The following is a 19,750-nucleotide window of genomic DNA, read 5'->3' as shown; positions in this document are numbered from 1 at the left end:
GTGAGGAAAATGTTCTGAATTAGATAGTGGCGATTGGTTGCACAAACTCCAAATATACTAAAAGCAACCAAATTGTACACTTCAAAAGGACGAATGTTATGGTTGTTACTGTATGTGAATTATATCTCAATAAAGCTGTTATTTAAATGTTAGTAAACCAGATTATGAGTAAAGATGACAGATTAAATACATGCAGCTAATTTTTCCCCCTTACAAATCCCACAAACAGCACAGTAAAGCGATTTTTTTTAAAGCATAAATCTACAAATTCAGGGAGAATAGAATCGACATCAGCATCATTGGGGAACTGGAGTGCAGTTACATGAAGTGACTGACTTAGCAGTTCCAAGAAAGCCAAAGCCTAAACTGGCATTTAGGAAAACCAATGCCATCCAGCTTACATCACGGAATCCTCAGCAATTCAGGGATGATGGCACTAGGTGCCTCTAGAAGTAGGGTGAAGCCAAGTGCTCAGATCAGGAGGATTGGTTGGAAGCTGTTCATGATTAAGTTGAGAGCCCTACCATGTCTTTCCCCCAGCTCACTAGGAGACTGTCTCTGCCTCAGCCTACCAAAGGATGAGGAGACCCCACTCCTGGAGAGTGTGAAAGGAGGAGTTTCTATCCTAGGACTCACAAGGGTGACACTAATAAAGCTTAACCTTTAGAGCCCCTTGCTTGCGTGGGAACTTGTTCAAGGCCCTCGAAGGAACCCTAGCCATCTATTCACATGCTCCTGCGTTTTTGTAAGCTTCGGAACGTATTTATAGTGCACTCAGTTAAGAAAACCTCTGCCTTCATTTCCTCCTTTTTCTTGTTAGGTCAGGCAATTTTGGAGTAGCTTACACCTTTTTGGGGTTCGGACTTGGGGGGTTAAATTGGGAGTATGTTGTTCTACCTGCAATTTGTAAAGATGTTTTTTGAAAACTAGTAAAACAAGTGAGAAATGACAGATTCCTGAGTTGAAAATATACAAAGGGGACCTTTTTTTGGTCATTTTAAAATTTACTTAAAAACTAAGGGGAAAATTGGATAAAAAATAGAACACAAAAGTGACAAAGGTAAGCAATTAAATCAATACATATTATTCTGAAATTAAGTAAAGCGTAACAAAACATGTTTAAATTGTACCAAAAACCAGTAATTAAGAGAATGAAATCAGTTTTAAATAGGAATGATGATACGTTTGGTAATCCAAAATGAAGAGAAAAAGCAAATCATAGAACAAATTGATAAAGCATGTAAATTCCTGGTCGATTTAACATGAAGCATAACGAAGATAGCACAGAACTCATGATACGCCCTCCTACAAGGGCGTCGGTGACAAGCCGGTTAGTCTCATTAATTCAGACAACGTTAAGATTAGTCACTGTATAAGAAAACTTGAAATGTGCCCTGAAATCTTAGTTTATTTATGAAAGAAACGTGATATTTTCCTAAATTTTACAACAGTCTTAAAATTTATATTTATATATACTAGTTAGCTGAAAAAAATCTTTTCTAAACTGTCAGTAATAGAAAACAAATTTCAATCAACCATACTAGAGGAAGGGCTGAATAATCTCTCTTTTTTTCTCTAAGAAAACAGTGTTTCCTACTCTGTGTCACATGAAGAGGCAATCATAGGCTATGCAGCCAAAAAACGCAGGGAAATAAATATAGAGGTGTGTCAGGCAGATGATTAATAAAAATATTAGGTTATTCTTGATTTTTTGATGTTCATGTTATTTGTCAGCTTTTATAACTTGTAATTTGTTATGCTCTTTTCTCTGTCTAAATAAACATTTACTTTCATGCCTATTTTTATATTTGTAATTTTGTATTTTTCTTTAAGAGGGCATGCAAAATTGTATAAGCTTCAGGCCCACAAAACCCAGACCCTTTTCAAGCAGAGTTGAGGGCAGGACTACCATTCTGAAGGCAGCAGGATGAAGTGAATGAATACATGCAGAGTGTGCACATGTGCACGCGCACACATGTACACACACACACACACACACACACACACTACCCCCCAACCCCCACTTTTACTGACTGAGCTCCCAGATGGCTGAGCTGGGCCTTTACTCCCAAGGCAAGAAAGTAGAAGAATCTTCTCTAAGGAATTTTACTTGCTCAAGAGAAAAGACCAGAAACTGACATCGAGGGTTCCCCACAAAACTCTATGCCACAGACAGACGTTATTTATGCACTCACAGCTCCTAGTCAGCTTTTTTTCCCCCAGTCGTGTATGTGAGCAGATAACCAGGAATTACCACACCTCCAAGGGAAGTGTCTAGTGTGAAAAATGGAGACAAAAACAAACAGGAAAAAAAGCAAGTTAAAGGGAAACTGAAACTATAATGGGAGAAGAAACTTTTTAAAGCTATCATTAAGATCTTCAGATAAGGCACCTATGGAATAACAGAATACCATAAAAAGGACATCCTGGAAATTAAAACAAAACAAAAAAAAACGCTGTCAGGAATTAAAAATATAATAACAGAACTGAAAGACTCTTTAGAAGTATTAGAAGATATGGAAACATTGAAAAGTAGAAATTAGAGGATGCAAGGGTCAGCATCAGAATTATAAAAATTTCAGAAGTAACAAAATAGGAGAGGAGGAGAAATCAACAATAAATTTTTTTAAATCCTAGAACTGAAGATTATAAATTGCCAAATTGAAAGAAGCCTGTTGAATACACCAGCACAGTGAATGAAGTTAGACCCATAAGGTACAACAGGAAATTTTACATGAACTCATAAATCGACAAGCTTGCATAAAGAAAATAAAAAGCAGGTCCCATACAAACAATGGAAATCAAGAGTAGCTCTGAATTTCACCACCACGGCAGAACTGGGAAATGAGAAGCCAGTGAAGCAATGCCTTTGAGATTCTGAAAGAAATTACGTCCAGCCTATAATTCTATACCCAGTCAAACTAACCAGGGTGGCAGTAGAATAAAAAGTGTTTCGGTATGTAAAATCTCAAAAATGATCTCCCACACACTTTTTCTTCACCTAAATGTATAGTAAATTAAGAAAGAGGAAGACACAGAATCCAGGTGTCAAAATTCCAGGGAGAGAGGCAAAAGGAATCCATGCCCAGGACGCCCACTGTACATGAAGGTGGAGGTGCACACACATGTACACAAGAAAAGTCCAAACCCCAAACCAGGAAATAATCCTGATAAACAGGCCGAAGGGCCGAAGGGCCGAAGGGCCGGTGGTGAAATGTAAACTGTTTCAATCTGTCTCTAGGGCAGTCAGCAAATGTAGCAGAACCCTAAATGCGTATATAGCCTTTGACCCAGCCATTCCCATTCTAAGAATTGATCCTTTGTGCTATTTCTTGATGTGCACAAAGATTTAACTATTAGAGTTTTTGTTTTTAATAGAATAAAATTTTGAAATGGTTGAAGTGACCCCCAGCAAGTGATGTGGGTTACAAAAATAAAATTAGTGTTACAAGTGTATAATGAAATACTAGATAGCTCTTAAAAAGTCAGGCTAATAAAAACTAAATATTGACAATATAAAAACATTCATGATATGTTTCTTTTTAAGATTTATGTAAATATATATACCTATGTACATACATGCGCACACAGAATCGGTATTACTCTTTGTTTCTTTGGGATTGTGTGTGTGTGTGTGTGTATGTGTATGTTTGTCCTTTTGTGTTTTTCCATGTTTTTCAAGTTTTTTTGATACTGATCAGGTGTTATTTTTGTAGTCAAGGAAAAAAACACATAAGAGATTTTTTTTTTTAGTTTATTTGAAAAATATGGAGCATGCTAAGAAGAAAACTAATCATATTCTCACCACCTAGAATTAACCACTACTAACATTTAGCATTTTGCTTCAGTGTTTTTTCGTTCTGCATATTTTTTAAATATAATTAATACCAAAACAATGACCTTGGTTATCGTTTAGATTTGAGACTGGGCTGTTTTGGGGTGTTTTCTCCTTCTCACTCGCTCACTAGCTCACATTCGTGCTCTCTTGAGCTCATTCTCCCCCTCTCCCCTCCCCTCCCTGCCCTCCCCCTCCCCCCACCTTCTCGGTTTTTATTCTTTTCTATAATTCTCAAGTTTTCTCTGATGAGCGTGGTTTACTTTTTAAAGGGATAAACTATTCTTTAAAATACATACAGTTCCTTAAAATACATACAGTTGACCCTCCACATCCTCAAGTTTCACATCTGCCGATTCGGTCAACCATGTGTTGAAAATAGTATCTGTGGCTGGGAATTCACGGATGCGGAGGGCAAGCTGTATGTATTTGTCCACGTCATTTCACATGAGGGGCTTGAACATCAGCAGATTTCGGGATCCACAGGGCATCCTGGACCCAATCCCTGCCAGATAACCAAGGGGTGACTGTATAACAAATTATGTGAGAGTGTTAAAACTATGAGTGGGAGAGAGAGAACTGGACTGAACATCAGAGCCCTGACAGTTTATTCCTGGTTCTCTCGTGAACCAGCAGAATGACCCTGCGCTAGTCACTGAACTCTCCAGATCTGCTTTCTCATCTATGAAATGAGGAGGTTGAACTGGAAAAAATTTCTGTGGTAACTTACAGTTCTGAAAATACTGTGATCCTAAATTAACATTTAGAGAGAGTCTGTGACACCACAAATAATGGACGCTTACGTTCCTAATTTCTTGGTACCTAGTCTGTAGTACTGCGCTCCAAGTAAGAAGCGTTTTGAAGACCGCTCGGAGGATTTTTTTAGCCTTCTTTTCCTACTCCCCATGTTCTTGGAATAGAGATTCCATTTAGAACTGAAGTTTTAGATAAGCCGAAGGGACCGTCTCTTCTAACTCCTTGTTTTATAGTTTAAGAAACTGAGCTCCAGAGAGATTGGGATTTGTTCAAATCACAAACTAGTCAGAGGCAGAGACCAGGTTTTCTGATTCTCAGTCTGGAGCTTTTTATACTGCAACTTGCTCCGTGCAGGATAGGATCAATCTTTGCAATGCCACCAGGACCTCATTTGCACTGTCACCAAAATGATCCTTGAGGGCAATTGTTCACTGTCCGGAACTATTCTGTCAGTTGACTGCAGTCTGATTTTGGGGAAAGTAACTGGGGGCCCAGGGAGGGGACTAAGGAGCTCATCTCCCCTTAACCTTTCCTCTTTACGCCCGAGAAAGGGAAATAGCAATTTCATTTTTTCTTTCCTTTTCAGCTCCATAGCTTGCCTTTTCCCCTGGTAATTATATAGCCAGAGATTATTTGTTTACAGAGACCACGTGAATCAGCCAGCCCCCAAAGGGTTAACATTCCCAAATTACGGGGTGGGTTAACAATAAACAGGATGTCCTCCAGAAATTAAATTTAAACCACTGTGACTCAGGCTGGCCCATCCTCTAACCAGATCACTGTCTGGGGTTATTATCGGTGGTTAATTATACCATTGGGTTTAGCAGCGGTATTGGTCAGTTTGGGCCAAGAGAAGCGGGGGGGGGTGGGGGGGGAAGGGAAGGGGCCTGGTGGAGGGGGTGGGCGCAGCAGTGGGAGCGGGAGGTTTGAATGGAAGAGACTAAAAGTAGTGAGCGTGCTGGTCTCGCCTGTCCCCCCAGGGCTCCTGCTGTGGCCCTCCTCCCTGGGCTGATCCAGGGGTGCTTACCTGGCTCCTCCCGCCTGGGGGATGGGGGGGGGTGCGGGGGGAGGTGCAGCCAATGTGTCCGCACCTGCCGGGATGCCCTGCGTTTGCCTTCTCTCCTGGCTGCCCTGCTTTTTGTCTCAGAATGGTAGAATCAGAATTTTCAGCGCCTCAAGGAAGATTCTAAATTATCCAGTTTAATCTTCTTGCTTCACAGAGTAGGAAATTAAGGCACAGGGCGGTGGTTACGTAGCAGGGGACAGTCCGCTCAGCCCGGGCGAGGCTCCTAGACCCTGCCCGTCCTTCCGTTATGCCAAGCCGCCATCCCTCTCCAAGAGGGGCACCTGAGCCGCAGGGCTTCCTAGCAAGTCCAGGGCGGACTTGGACTGGAGTTCAGACTCCTCTCAGGGCTCAGGTGCATTTCAGTGTTGCCCATTCCCACAGGAAATAACCCAGCCCGGCCGGTTCTTAATGTCCCTGCAACGCACCAAGTACAAGTGATGAGTGGCTTTTACCGTGCTTGTCAAGGCTCGTTTTCAAGGACGTAGCAGTCCAAGCGGGCCTGTAATTTGACTTCGCAGCTCTTCGAGACATGAGGTTTATGGCGACTGTTCTTTGTACGTATCTTCCCTTTGCTGTCTTCGCCTTCGCAATGCATTCAAACAACAGACCAGTGGTAGAAAGGATGCTCTGGAGCAGAAGGTGGTGCCCAGGACATCCCCCGACACTGTCCGTGGGAGGATGACTGTCCACCCCAGGACCCACCTGGCTGCCGATGGTCCTAGACCCACAGGGCACGTGGGACAAGTGGCGGGGAGCAGCCACCGCCACCGTTCTTCACCCTTCTGGGGGACAGGCGGCTCGTATTTTGTCAGTGCTCTTCAGCCACGTCCTTCCGCATTTCTCCTAACGTCCTTCTTTGTCTCTTTCTCTTACAGGATTCCTTTCAAGATCGGGCAGCCCAAGAAACAGATTGTCCCCAAAACAGTGAGTAAACCGATTCTTACCTTTTAAGAGTCAGCTCTGTCTCAGATGGCCTTTGCATGGAGCCAGAACTTGGACTCGGCTGTCGTGGGTTTGGGAAGGCAGAACTGAGATTTTATCATTGTCGGGCGCACAGCTCTGGGACCCCACAGAGACGGGGCTTGCAGGACCCCCCCGTCCTGGAGCATTTTCCTTCTTCAGCTCAGTGTGGGCGGGTGGAAGAGGCGGGTTCCACAGGTGAGGAGGAACATACTGCTTCCGACCGCCCAGCACTGGCCTCTGGGCCTCAGTCTGCACGTTCCTAGGTGGGCACCTGAAACGGAGACCCCTGCCAAGGGCACTTCCCAGGCCTTTATCTCGGGCCACCTCAGGGCCGCACGAAAGACTAGGGCGCTTCTCCAGGGTCCAGGTCCCTTTCTCTCTGCTGTCACACGCATTCCTCGCCAGGACCCAAAGTCACTCAGCGCAGCGGGGATGATTGAATCCTAACCCCCTCGTAAGCCCACAGTGCCTATCCCTGTTTTATCTCCAGAATGGGACAGGAAGAGAATCATATCTCCTTGGAAGGTTAGCGCTGGAAGCCCTTAGAGGTCATCTAATTCAACCTCCTGATTTTTCCTGATGGGGAAAGCAAGACCATGGAGTCACAGTGACTTCCTCAGGTTAGAAAAAGTAATGCCGACAGAGCCGGAGCTAGAACTCAAGCCCGAGCCTCTCTGTCTGATGCCCCTGCCATGGCTTCACGCAGACCGTGGAGGTCTGCCAGGGCTGGGGGATTCTGGTAACGAATGGCCGCTTCGCCTCGTCACTCACAGGCCTGAGCAAGGCTCTTGGTTTAACGTGGGAGACTATAACTATAGAGCATCTCTCGTTGTAACAGTTCCAGGAAGCCTGGTGGAGGCCCTTAACTGTCACCCCAGGCCCTGGCGGGTCTCCTTTTCTAAATAACCTCATTCTTCCTTGGCTCAGGACTCAGAACTATAGAAAAAATATTGTTTCAGTTTGGCGGGAAGGGGACTTCAGCACACATCTGACCAATGGCTCTATCTTCGGGAAATCCAAAGATAGGTCACTTAAAAGGAAATGGGCCCGCATTCAAAGAGCCCTCCCCTTTTCAAGCAAAGGCAGACCGAGGACAGACTGCGTTGGCCTCCCATGCAGAGGCTGACCATCTGCGAAGGCTCTCGGCTGAAGCACAAAGAATCTGGGCGTGCAAGTGCTGGGCTCTAGCCGGCTACAGGAAGCGAGAAGGTGGGGCTTTGAGTCTCCAGGGTGTAATCCAGGGCAGATCTGAAAAGGAAGTGGTTTGGAGAAGGGTCTTCTATTCCCGACATTCACTAACAAAAAAAAACAAAAAAATAAAACAACAAAAAAACCTCCCAACTCCCCATCCTTTATCGAGGTGGCCTTTGTTCTCCACAGAACAGTATAGGCTAGAATGCAGTTTCTAGCTTCTTTGCCAGAGTTTGTTGACGGAAAGATCTGTGGGTGTATTAGGCTGAGGAGTGGCAGGGACTCCCCAAGGGCAGGGCAGATGCACAGCCTGAGAAAACCCTCCTGCCTGTGTGGCCCTCTGTGAGCCACGGCTCCCTCTCGCCTCCTAGATCGGCCTCGCTCAGGGTGAGCTGCGATCCTCTGGCAGTGGCATCAGCGCCCTGCAGACCAGGCATCGCGAGCGGCTAGGAGGCCGGCTTCGGAGGGCTGCCCGCCCGGATTCCCGGCCTGGCTCTGGACGCGCCGTCCGTGACCTCACGCGAGTTTCTTGCCCCCCCCCCCCCGAGCCTCGGTTTCTCCTGTGTAACGTGAGGGTGGTGCGGGGACCTGCGTCATTGCCATCTGATGCGTCTCACGTGCGGCGGTGCATCTGCAGCGCTTCACCCAGTGTCTGGCACATCGTAAGGCCTCAGTCAGCACCGACCGCATCGCAGGAAAACGCCAACGCGACTCTCTATAAACCACCAGGACCTCCACCGGTCGTCCAAGATCCCCGGTGCAGTGACGTGTAGGCTGGAACAGAGCTGTTTGTTCCCTCAACTCCCAGGCAGCACTGAAGTGTGTGCAGCAAGACCCTGCCCCTCGGAGTCTCACTCTCCACCCGCGAGTCCCCTGCCGGCCTCCCAGGCAGGCCAGGTCGTTGTCTCAGCCTCTCCGCAGCTGCCCCCAACAGCGGTGACGCACTCTGTTGTTCTTGCCCAGGCACTTTCAGGGAGGGGAGCAGACGGGGCTGCCTGGGATATTGGAAGTCACAGCACCCCTGTCATGGGAAGAAATGCTCACGTTATCTTCAGAGAGTTTCAGGAGGTTTTTGGCCCAAGGCGCCCAGCTGTCAGACACAAAGGAAGCATTGTGTGTCTGCCCTCGCTGTTCTCCTGTGCCCAGGTTATTAATGCAGATGCCATTATTGTCACAGCTTTGGCCGGAATGGCGTGTTCTCTGCAGGGGCTGAACAGTGGAGCCAAAGTGGAAGAACAGAAGCTCCCCTCCCTCCCCATCCTGACCTGCTCAGTCCCCTCTGCCCCGCGTCCCTCATCCCATAAAGTAGCTGGAGCATCTTAGTGTGGCTAAGAGAAGCTGCACCTCCCTCCATCGCCTGGAAGGCTGGGAGGGAGCTCTCCGAAGCGAGGGTCTCTCTGGGTCTCACACACAAAGAAAAGTGCACACTTCGATTCCTAGCTAGGTGGGCGCCTTGTGAAGTCAGGCAACAGAGAGTGGCACCACGTGGAGCCTTCACTTGAGAAATATTTCCAGGTGCAAGGTGGAGGGGCCCTCAGCCTCATTCCTGTCCTGTCGTAACGTGCCGCAGGGAGGCTGCTCTCCCAAGCGGGCTCACAGAGGGGCTTCGCAGCTGGTCTTTCCCACGTCACCAGGAGTGTAAGTTTGGGTGGGAACTCAGCCCATTCGTTCGGTTAACCAGTACTGAGCTCCTGCTGCGTGCCAGCTTGTCCTCAGCACTGGGGAGCGCGGGGAGCTGCGCAGTCCCTCTCCTCCACCCTGAGCCTTCTAGAACGCGGGGAGCAGCCGAGGCGGACGTCCCGTGCTCGTGCTCAGTCCTCCCTACACGAGCCTCGCCAGCCAGCCCGCCCGCCGTGACCTGCTGACGGTCGCGCACATGTGTTTACACTTGCATTGTTGACTGGGGTCCAGCTGCCTTTTTGGCAAAGGCATCAAGCATTCAAAGATGTTCAGATCTTTTGTGTTTGGCTGTTTCCCTCGGAATGGATAGACCTTGGATTGAGACACCAGTGTGTCCCTTTATTCTCCATCCGAGAGGCCAGTACCCCCCCGGATCCTACCCCAGTGGAGGGGAGAGAGGTGGGGACTGAGCTACAGAAGCAGCCCACACTTGACTACCAGAACCAGAGGAGGTGAAACGTTCGCGACCTTCTCTTCGGCTGTCAGATGAGCTGCATAAAGTAGAAGGACCAAGCTCCCATTTGACAAGCGTCTCAGCTTCTAGGGTGAGACCTCGAGTTCCTCATCAACCAGAATGATCCCGCCCATTTGGAAACGTGCAGTCCTTCTCTGTGCAAGTCCCAGCATCCCAGCCAGGGGACCAGGTGTTCTCTGACTTCCCACGCACGCACCGGGATGCTTGAGGATTGCAACAGGCCGTGCCGGGAGACAGGGCAGCAGCTCCGGTGGGCCTGCAGGCGCTCGCCTCCCCCCTCAGAGCACCTCCTCGGCGGGTCTGTCTTCAGGAGAGCTGCATCCTGGCCAAGACAGCCTTAATTTTAATTTCATCTCTTTTTTGGGGGGGGGGGGTCGGGCTTTTAATATGTAAAGACTGTGCTCAGTTGTCACATCCAGCGAAGTAAGAAAGGAAACGTGTGCCGTGAAGGGAGGCCCCAGCACAGCCCCCAGGCACGGACGCCACGCCTAGCCGAACTCGGGGGTGCCCCAGCTGCCAGCAGGCCACGTGCTTTTTGTCACTGCTCTCTGCACCCCGGTGCCAGGAGGAACAGGGCAACGCCGCCCGCAAGCCAGGCTCCTCCCCGCTCTGTGCTCCACGTAGACGGTGGTGGGTCTCCCCAAAGCCAGCGAGGCTGATGCTGTTACCCTGCTTCCTTGTCAGCCGCTGAAATTTATGTGAGGCCAGGTGAAATATCCCGTTTCATTAGACAGGAAACAGACTCAGCATGTTAGGTAACGAACGCTCTTGACGCTGCGCAGCTAACATCAGAGTTCACGTCTTACCTGCCTCTGCCAGATCCTCTCCCCGCTCCCTCCCGGCACTGGGAGAAAGGACCAGACCGACCTCGGTGCGCACACCAAAGGGCCCGGCAGGGCCGCTTTGCTCCAGAACAAATCTGCGGTCAGGCCGGAGGCCTTTGAGGTCTTTGGCTGTGACTCTGATTCCTGCCCAATGCCAAATCCCCTGTGACGGGTGACACTTTAAACTCTTAGCAGGCACACACGCTTCGGTGAGAGTGAACTTTGAATTTTTTCTGAGCAGCAGCTTTTAGTGGATCGTAAGGAAGGCGACGATGAAAATGCTGGGTTCCTGGAGCGAGGAAGAGTGGGTCTGCTCAAAAGAGGGGGACAGATGAGAGGGTGAGGCGCCGGTGTGAGTCTCGTCTCAGACCTCGGCGTCGGGTTCTGGATGCGGGGGTCATAGAATCAGCGACAGACCATGTGTTCCTGCTTCTGAATGTCCCAGTTCAGATAGGAAGGTGACATGCTGCTGTGCCCGGAGGACCCGAGCTGAGCTGGGTCCACGTCATTCTCTCACTGTACCGCCCGAGCCCTCACAGGACTTCCTGCCGATTGCAGTGTGTGTGCGTGTGTGTGTGTGCATGCGTGTGTGTGCGCGCGCGCATTGTCTCCTTTACCAGGGCCCACGTCTGTGTGATTCACCAGGGTATCCCTAGCTCCTGGCAGAATGCATCGCACTTAAAAGGTGCTCATTAATGTTTGCGGGATAAATGAGTAGCTAAAAAAATAAAAGGAGTCTGAGTTCTAGGCTCGCTTTGCCGCTCACTGGCCCTCCACCCTTACATCGGTCCCATTCCGTCTCTGGGCTTCGTTCTCCTCATATGTAATGTGAAATCATTGGCCTGAACAATGTCCTGCCATTTAACCTAATTTACCTAATTTAGGATTTACCCAAATCCAAATGTGGAGTATGAGGTGGACAGGTTTAGGATATTCTTTCGCTGGGGCACAGTTGCTGAAAAGGCCTCCTGGTGAAGAGCCGTGGGGCTTTGATGGTTTCCGCCAATTCGTACTCCCTGACCTTTGACCTGTAATGCAAATGAGCCAGGATTTAGGGCTCTCGGGGTTAGCAGCCAAGAAGCCTTCTTTATTAGGTCCTGGCTTTAACTCCTCAGCAAACACCTTTTTCCCTTTTAGCGGAACGAAGGTTAAGAGCACAGGCCCGGGAACTGGGCCTCTCCTAGAGGTGTGACCTTGCACAGGTAGCTTCACCTCTGTCCCCGCGACCTCGGCACAGCGAGGGCCAGGAGGACATCTACCTCCTGGCGCAGCTGTGGAGGAGAAGCTGTTCTTGGAAGCGCACAGCGAGCATGCCGTGAACAGTGCCGGTTTCGTTTCTCAGAGCACCTCGGCCCAGAGGCTCCACAGGCAGCCAAGGAGTCATGCCGCCTCTGTGGGAGAGTAGCAAGGGGAGGCCCCTCATCTGTCCCCTCCTTTAGGCTCTCAGATGCCATTCACGTCACAGGCCGCTCTGCCAAGAACCATTGCCCAGGCCCCATTTTACAGATGGGGAAATTCAGGCGTCGGAGTGCGAGTCCCTTTCTTAACTTCACCTGACATGTAGGTGGCAGAATTGGATCCAGGACTCATACCCGTTGGGTTTAAATATCGCTGGCATCAGAGAAATCTGATAACTAACTAGGAATTTAGGGAGCCTTGCAGAAGTCGGCAGTAATGGTATTTGAGTTTGGTTCATGCCAGCACGCAGCGTGAGGGTGCGTGATCTTCCTTGATCGTCCCTGACCCTAGCAGGTGGTAGGTAGGACCTCTGAGGAAACCTGGGCTGTGACAGGAGGTGACCTGCTTGGGGCTCAGAGCTGTGAAGTGGCAGAGACAGGACTGAAGTCCGGACCCACCCGTTTCCTCCGCGCCCACCCGTCTCTCAGGCTGAGTGTCAGTCACATCCCAGGCAGCTTACCTGTCACAGAAGGGGAGGGTGAAAAGCAGGAACACAGCCCCCCAGCCCCCCAGCCCTGTGGAGGAAGAACAGAGCCTAATCTGCTGGTACTTGCCCGGCTGGCGCATCTGGGAGGGGAGTCCCTCACCCTAAATAAGCACTTAATTAATTTGGGAACACAGGGGTTCCGTGTCATTAAGGACCTGCTAGTGCCTGCATGAGCGGGATGGCATTGTTCCTGCAGCCCGGGGGAGGGTGTGGGGGGAGCATTAAGGGGCTGGCAGATTTTTTCCAACCTGTTGTCATTTCTCCGATGATTGAGTTATCTCTCTCTTACAGGTGGAGAGAGACTTTGAAAGGGAGTATGGAAAACTCCAGCAGTGAGTGTCAAAGCCCAGAAGGATTTGGGGGTGGGAAGAGCTGGGAAAGGGCTAGAGCCTTCTGCCAGGTCTCACTTCCTGCATGGTTTTATCTGCTTGCCACCCGGTAGTGGGCTGCCCCTCTGCCCAGAGCAGCTCAGTTCACCACCTGCCAGAAACTCTCCCCCAATTGATGGCTGTGTGACAGTTGTTAACTTGTAGCCTTTGGGTGCTCGGCCTCATGCAGAGCTCGTAATGGCCCATCAGTCATGGAAAAAATCCCCACAGAGAGGGGCCCCTTCTCCTCCTGGCCGGCATCCCACATCAGGGTGGGCTTCCCTCGGGTAGACAGAAAGAGGGGGTGCCGAAAGCCAGTTAGCGATGTCAACTGGACCAGGTGCCAGGCCCGCACCCCTCCCTTGCAGGCTGGAAGAGCAGACCAGGAGGCTACAGAAGGACATGAAGAAGAGCACGGATGCCGACCTGGGTAGGTGGCGCGTCTTCCACGACAGGCCCGGGCTGGGCGGGGCGCAGGAGGACGTCCTGCTCCCTCAGTCGCCTCAGGCCTGGCTTTGAAGGCAGTACGCTGAGCAGGTGCCTGAAAAATGTCCCCGAAAAGTGACCTGACGTCAGTCTTCACTTAGATCCCCGCTTACCCCTTTCCGCGGGTGCAACAGCAGCCACCACAGCTGGGCGGGGCGCCGGGTTCCGTGGTCTGTGCCACAGAGCCTCAGGCCAGTGTCATCCAGAGGACACAGGCACGTCTGAACGTGACCGCCCTCACTGTCGGCCCCCCGCGTCTCCAGACTGTGAGCGTGGCCAGCCAGGGGCCTGCCTTTGGCATCCGTCTGTTGTTTAAGCGAGATCCGAGTTAGCTGGACGGTACCTTATTTGTTCCTCGCTGCCTTTCCCGTCAGGGCAATGCTGTGACCTGTTGCTTCCTTTCCTTATTACCATGTGTCATCGAAGCCAGCGCTCGCCTAGCTATGCCAACTCTGGCTTTGTTTTGCCAATAAAGTTTTATTTGGAACACAGCCACATCCATTCTTTAAGTATTGTCTGTGGCAGAGTTAAGTAGTTGCAACAGAAACCGTGTGGCCCACCAAGCCCGAAATCTGGACCCTAGTTCTTTACAGTAAGTGTGCCACGCAGCGAAGCGCGCTGCTACCGTTGTCCCCTAAACCGCGGTGCGTCTCCCGTCCACCTGGAGAGGTTTCTTAATGCGTGTTCCTGGATTCTATACTTACTGAGGTAGAATCTTTGCAGCTACAAATCTGCATTTCTTACAGCTTCCCACCCAGATGATTCTGTTATAATCCAGAGTCCAGAACATTGTCATTGCAGCAGGTAAAACTGCCCAAAAGGATTGTCCAGGACAGCGTCATGTGGTCAGGAATGAACATTATGCAATAAGGAATAGTGTCTTATGGTTTTGTGGTGCTTTGTAGTTTTTGTGGCCTCTGGCCATGGGTGGAGGTCATCTGGGTACAGGCCTCTGGACTGAGGGAGGACCGAGAATCCTAAGGACAAAGCCTTGATGTCTGTCCCTTCGCAAGTTCACTGAGCTTTGACTTCTTACAGCCATGTCCAAATCTGCTGTGAAGATATCCTTGGACTTGCTCTCCAATCCCCTCTGTGAGCAAGACCAGGACTTTCTGAACATGGTGACGGCCCTGGACACGGCCATGAAACGGATGGATGCCTTCAACCAGGAAAAGGTGACTGGGGTCTGGGTCTCCCCCTTCTCGTGGCTTCTGTCTGGAGGAGCACCCACATGGAGTCCCTAACAGGGCTCAGGCTCCCCTCTGGGCACCCTCAGCCCTCTAAGGCCTATGTCCCCATGCCACGTGAGCACGTTCCTGGAAGACCTGCTTCCCGTGGCTCCCACAGGCGCTCGTCACTCACAGTGAGGCCAGGAGGGAGACCCCAGTCAGCTCTGCCCACCCACCTCCCTCCCCAAGCACAGCCGTTATCAGCCTGGGCAGCCGCGGCCAGCAGGACAGGAGCTGACCAGGGACAAGAACAGGGTGCTTTCTGTCGCCCTTCAGGCTTCCCGGTCACCATGTCTGCCTCACTTCCACAGCAGTCAGGGGCGCCAGCCTCGCCTGTCCTCTGGGTACCCCCAATAGGTTCCTTTCCTGTCTCCGGAACTCGGATCCTCCTCCCAATTTTGATGTCATTGGGTTTTTCTTTTTACAGGTGAACCAGATTCAAAAGACTGTGATCGAACCATTAAAAAAGTGAGTAAAGGTCATCTGGGGACCACAGGCTTCGGGCACTTACTAGAAAGGCAGGTCAACTGGTCACCTGGGGACTGAATAGCATTTCTAGCAGCCTGTCCCCAGACTTTCATAGGGCTGATAGGGAGCTCAGCAGAAATCCTGGCGATATGATCTGCAGCCCTAGGGTTGACACTCCTGGTAGCCCCAGAGCACCCGCCGTCGCCCAGATGTGCTCGGTGGTGGCAGGCACTTCTGATCCCCCTCGGCAGCCGGCAATTGCTCCAGTGGTCACTCTCCGTTTCCTCTTTGTTCCTACTTGAGGACCGGTGGGACCAGAGCTTGCTGAATTAAGCTAGCAGAGATCCTGGCCAGCCCTCAGCGGAGATGAGCAAGGCCTTTCATCTCTCAGCCGGATTGAGAGAGCAGCTGCCTGCAGCACTCGGCTTTTGAAATGTGGGGGTGGCCGCACATGGGGAAGGGTGCAGCAGCCGGGTCCTGCCTGGGAAGGTCCCCTGACTCATGACCTGTGAGGGTCAGAAATTCTTCTGTGAGACTCCCCTTCTGTTAGGCAGGCTCTGGTCAGGGATCAGACGGGCCTATTCCCTGGGTCCCCTAAGGGGCGGGCATTGCCTTGAAGCTCCCAAATCACTTCATCTTCTTCCCTGGCCTCTCCCAGGCAGCCTCTGACCTAGAAAGGCTCCAGTCCAGCCCAGCAGCTGCACTTTATTACCTCTCTGTGGTGGTCCCTGGCAGTCACCTCACCAGGGCCCGGGTAATGAGGCTCCACTAATTACCATTAGGCTGGATCAGGGCCCAGAGGGAGATGAGAGAGCAGGTTTTGATCCTCCGGCCCCGGGTGCTGGGGTCGTTGAGCGCCTCGCTCCCTGTTCGGGTCCAAGGGGTGGGGTTTGGGAACGCTCTCTAAACTGGGCTGTCTGGAGGCTCAGCCACTGCAGGGGGGCTGACCCTGGCGCGGGAGAGGGTTTCTCTCCTCACCCCTGCATGCCTGCTCCTTCCACGGGCTCTGGACCCCTGGCCCCTAAGTCTTGCTCAGCCCCAGGTCTCAGGGTCAAGTGAGCAGCTGGGTGCTGAGGAGGCCAGCGGTCAGGAGGGAGCCGTCCAAAGGACTTCCATTGCTTATGACTTTCCGACCCGGTCCCTTGGACCGAGCGCTCCGAGCTGCGTGCGAAGGACCACAGTCAGAACCTGCCGGTGGGGGTCCCAGGGGCTGCCATGGAGGCCGCCATGGACACCCACAGCTGGCAGAGCTAGGCAAGGGGACACCAGCTCAGAGAACTGGGGGACAGACTCCTGTCTCGATTTCACAACCAACGAGGCGGCCTTGAAATCTGATGCCTGGTTTCTGGAGCCAAATGGAGAGAAATCCCGGCTGCTTCCCACCACCATAGCGGCCCACCACCTGCCAGGAAGGTGGGCGAGTGGCAGAGGGGGCGGTCACCATCTCCGCAGCAGATCCGCTGACCTCTGTGTGCGCCCCGGGCCTGCCTGGCTGCCCAGGCCGGCTTCTGCGCATCCCGGAGCCGACACGCGATCTCTCCCCCGACCACGTGAAACCGCACTGCCTGTTGCCTCCTCTTGCCAGGAGAAGAAGCTCCCAGGGACCCCAGCACCGGAAACAGGAAACTGCAGCTTTCCTGTCCTCTGATGAAGAGCACTGCCACATGGCCACCCCACCGCCCCCGGCCTCCCCCCGGGGGGCTCGGCCTCTAATCCCCCAGTCTCTGGGCCACGTTCACATGGTCGGATGGGGATGCTTTCAATTTCCCTTTCCTGGTGGGTGGAAGATCCCGGCTGTGTGGGCACAGATTGAGGAATGGCAGGCATTCCCCACCGGGCCGGCTGCTCCCAGCCCACCTCCCAGCCGGCCTCTCTCTACTCCCCCTTCCCCTCCTCCCTCTCGTGCTGCCTCTTCGCCCCACGCTTACCCGGGGTGGCCGTTTGCCGTCAAACCTCAGGACAGGCAAGAAACGGGCAGTCGCCGTGGGCAGAGCTTCAGCGAGTGCCCGGTGTAGGCCGAGCCCCGTGCTCCCGTCTCAGAGCACAGGCGTGTGGTCCAGGCGCTTGTGGTCCAGTGCAGAAGCCTTGACGGCATCCTCAGGGAAGCAGACCAGTGTGGCACCTGCCAAGGGGCGCAGTGCGGCGGCGCGGGGCACGTGCTGGGCGGGCAGTCCCAGCCTGCCCGACCCGGCCCGTGGCCTCGGCCAGGGCCCCGCTCCTCTGAGTCTGCTCCCCCACCTGTGGAAAGGGGGGGCCGAACCGAACAAGGAGTGGCAGTCAGTGCTCAGCAGAGGGGGGGACGTGTTCGTGGCTGAAACGGCAAGTCGAGCCGCCTGTGGAGGGCAGAGAACTTGGGGCCCCAGCCCAGGGACTTCCCGTTCCACCTCACTGCTGACGTTCAGGGCGAGCGGGAAGCCTTGGGTCTTCGTGAAAGTGCGGGCTTCATGCCTCAGGGAGAGCCGGGTCCCCACCCTCGCCAGGCCAAGTCGTCAGGCACCTCCGTATGGCTGCCGGGCATGTCCGGGAGGGCCCAGGCACCGGGCCTGACATCACCTCCCTGCCGACTTCCCTCCCCTGACCTCGAGGCGGAAGAAGGCCGGACAGTGCCCCTCGTGGGGTTGAGGGGAGGGTCCCACTGCTCAGCTCCTCACACCGCACCGTGCCGTTTATACGTGGACCTGGCAAAGTCTGTTCTGTTGTTTCTAAGTAAAAAACGGGGAGGTGGAGCCTCCGCAGGCAGTAACCGGGGCCAGAGATTACAGCATCCTGGTCCCCATCTCTTTCTTCAACCACTCAGGGTACACCGTCTGCTCTCCCCTGCCCAACCTTCGTTTCCCCACCTTAATGCATGCGACCCCTGCCCTTCCCCCTCAGGAGTCCCGAAGCCAGGGCAGGGCCTACGCCACGCACATGGTAGGTGATTGGGGGTCCACATACAGTGAACTAAGCCAGCTGAGCCCTCTGTGGTCTCCTGGTTTGAGGGGTGCTGCTGCGTGGGAGGCGGAGTTACAAGGTGAAGAAAGGGCCGCCCTGGAGGGCCTGGCAGAGCAACAGGGACCAGTCCCCGCTGCAGTCGCCGTTTCCTCACGGAGGACAGGTGGCCTTGCTTCCAGCAGGCTGAGTGAGGGGAGCATCTTGCCGACTCAGCCTCCCTTACAGCACCCACCCCGGAGTGGCCTGGCATTGCGCGGAAGTCTGGACCCTGCATGGCCTTTCTTCCCCCAGGGTTGGGTTTCTGTCTCCTTCGTACACTGATCCAGTCCCTGTGTTTAGTCAGCGTTCCTGGTCTGTCAGACCCTGGCTGGCCCTGGGAGTGCCCCCTAACTGACCCTGAGGAAAGAGGGTTATGAGGGTGAGCCAGCGTAGGGGTCAGGAGCTGCACGACTGGCCGTCATAACAACAGTCCCACCCTGCCCCTGGGGGCTGCTCCGCGCACAGGGCTTCCTTCATGGCGGTGCCCTCTTACCCGGGGACATGCACTCAGAGGGATGGGATTGTGGCCGGGGCAAGGGGACTCTCCACCCGGTGCTTCCCGCCTGGCTCTCATTCTGTCCTGTCTCTGGGCCCGCACCCACCCTGCACCTCCCAGGCCGCCAGCAAGTGGACAGCAGAGGCCCAGGCACTGGGCCGCCCGCGCAGCAGGTCGCTTCTAGTGAGAATCCGCGTGGCTGCTGGTGGCCCCCTGTCCAGTCGGGGTGGAGGGGGGCTTCTCGGCCCCAACCGCACCTGCTCCCCTGAGTCACGCGCCTCTCAGCTGCTGCTCACGCTCCTCCCAGGAAGGGACAGGGCGTTCCTAGCAACTGAGACCCCATCACAGCAGCTGCCTGAGGCAAGAGCAGTGAGTCCGGCTCCTCAGTGATCTCACCTGTGCCCGTGGACCCCAAGGGGGACAGTTTGTCCTGGAGGTGGCCGGGCGCCCCAGTCAGTTTGCTCAGCGCCGAGCAGGCCTACACCTTCTGCCTGGCAAATCAGTCGCTCAGAAATCTCGGACTGCTTCCCACGTGAAGGGGCACATGGCCCAGGCCTCGGAGACCTTGCGTGGTCTTCCCCCTCCTTTCCCACTCCCTTAGGGAGTGAGCCCATCGCAGACGCCCAGCAGGGCGGAAGAATTCATTCTCATCGCCTTTGTCAGAGATAAGCGCTTTGCTTCATTAACATCTACCAGTTGGGCCTAAAGCTTTGGGGCATTTAATGCTTGGGTCAGGTTTACTTTCTGTATTCTCCGGCAAAAGTATTTATTACTCTTATGTTATTTGTACTCTTGATTTGTGGAGGCTTTTAAAAACCAAATTCATGGTCACATCCCTGTGAGAGGCAGACTTGGAAATAACTCTTCTCGTTGTATCTGTACTACCTAAAGATGACCCGTGAGCTCACAGATGCCCCTCTGGCTCTGAGCTCGGGGCGAGGCTGAAACCAGCAACTGCCCCGTCCCTGTCTTCCGCCCCCTCTGGGTTGCTGCAG

General features: G+C 52.8%; 1 protein-coding gene across 2 annotated transcripts in view; it reads left to right on the top strand.

The window, feature by feature from the left end:
- The window catches only part of BIN3 (bridging integrator 3), a 37,681-nt gene that overhangs the window by 12,965 nt on the left and 4,966 nt on the right, over positions 1–19,750 (top strand). Inside the window, exons 1-6 of one of the 2 annotated variants that reach the window (XM_016141567.2) lie at positions 6,561–6,581; positions 7,111–7,240; positions 13,027–13,067; positions 13,472–13,533; positions 14,628–14,764; positions 15,246–15,286. In XM_016141567.2, the coding sequence (XP_015997053.1) occupies positions 13,506–13,533; positions 14,628–14,764; positions 15,246–15,286 (206 nt within the window). In that variant the 5' untranslated portion in view covers positions 6,561–6,581; positions 7,111–7,240; positions 13,027–13,067; positions 13,472–13,505. Of the gene's footprint in view, positions 1–6,532; positions 6,582–7,110; positions 7,241–13,026; positions 13,068–13,471; positions 13,534–14,627; positions 14,765–15,245; positions 15,287–19,750 lie in introns of those variants that run through there. The other variant, XM_016141566.2, reaches the window with a different exon arrangement.

This window comes from Rousettus aegyptiacus, unplaced genomic scaffold, assembly GCF_014176215.1.
Source record: "Rousettus aegyptiacus isolate mRouAeg1 unplaced genomic scaffold, mRouAeg1.p scaffold_m13_p_16, whole genome shotgun sequence".
Taxonomy (NCBI): Eukaryota; Metazoa; Chordata; class Mammalia; order Chiroptera; family Pteropodidae; genus Rousettus; species Rousettus aegyptiacus.
This window is presented reverse-complemented; position numbering and strand designations above follow the sequence as displayed.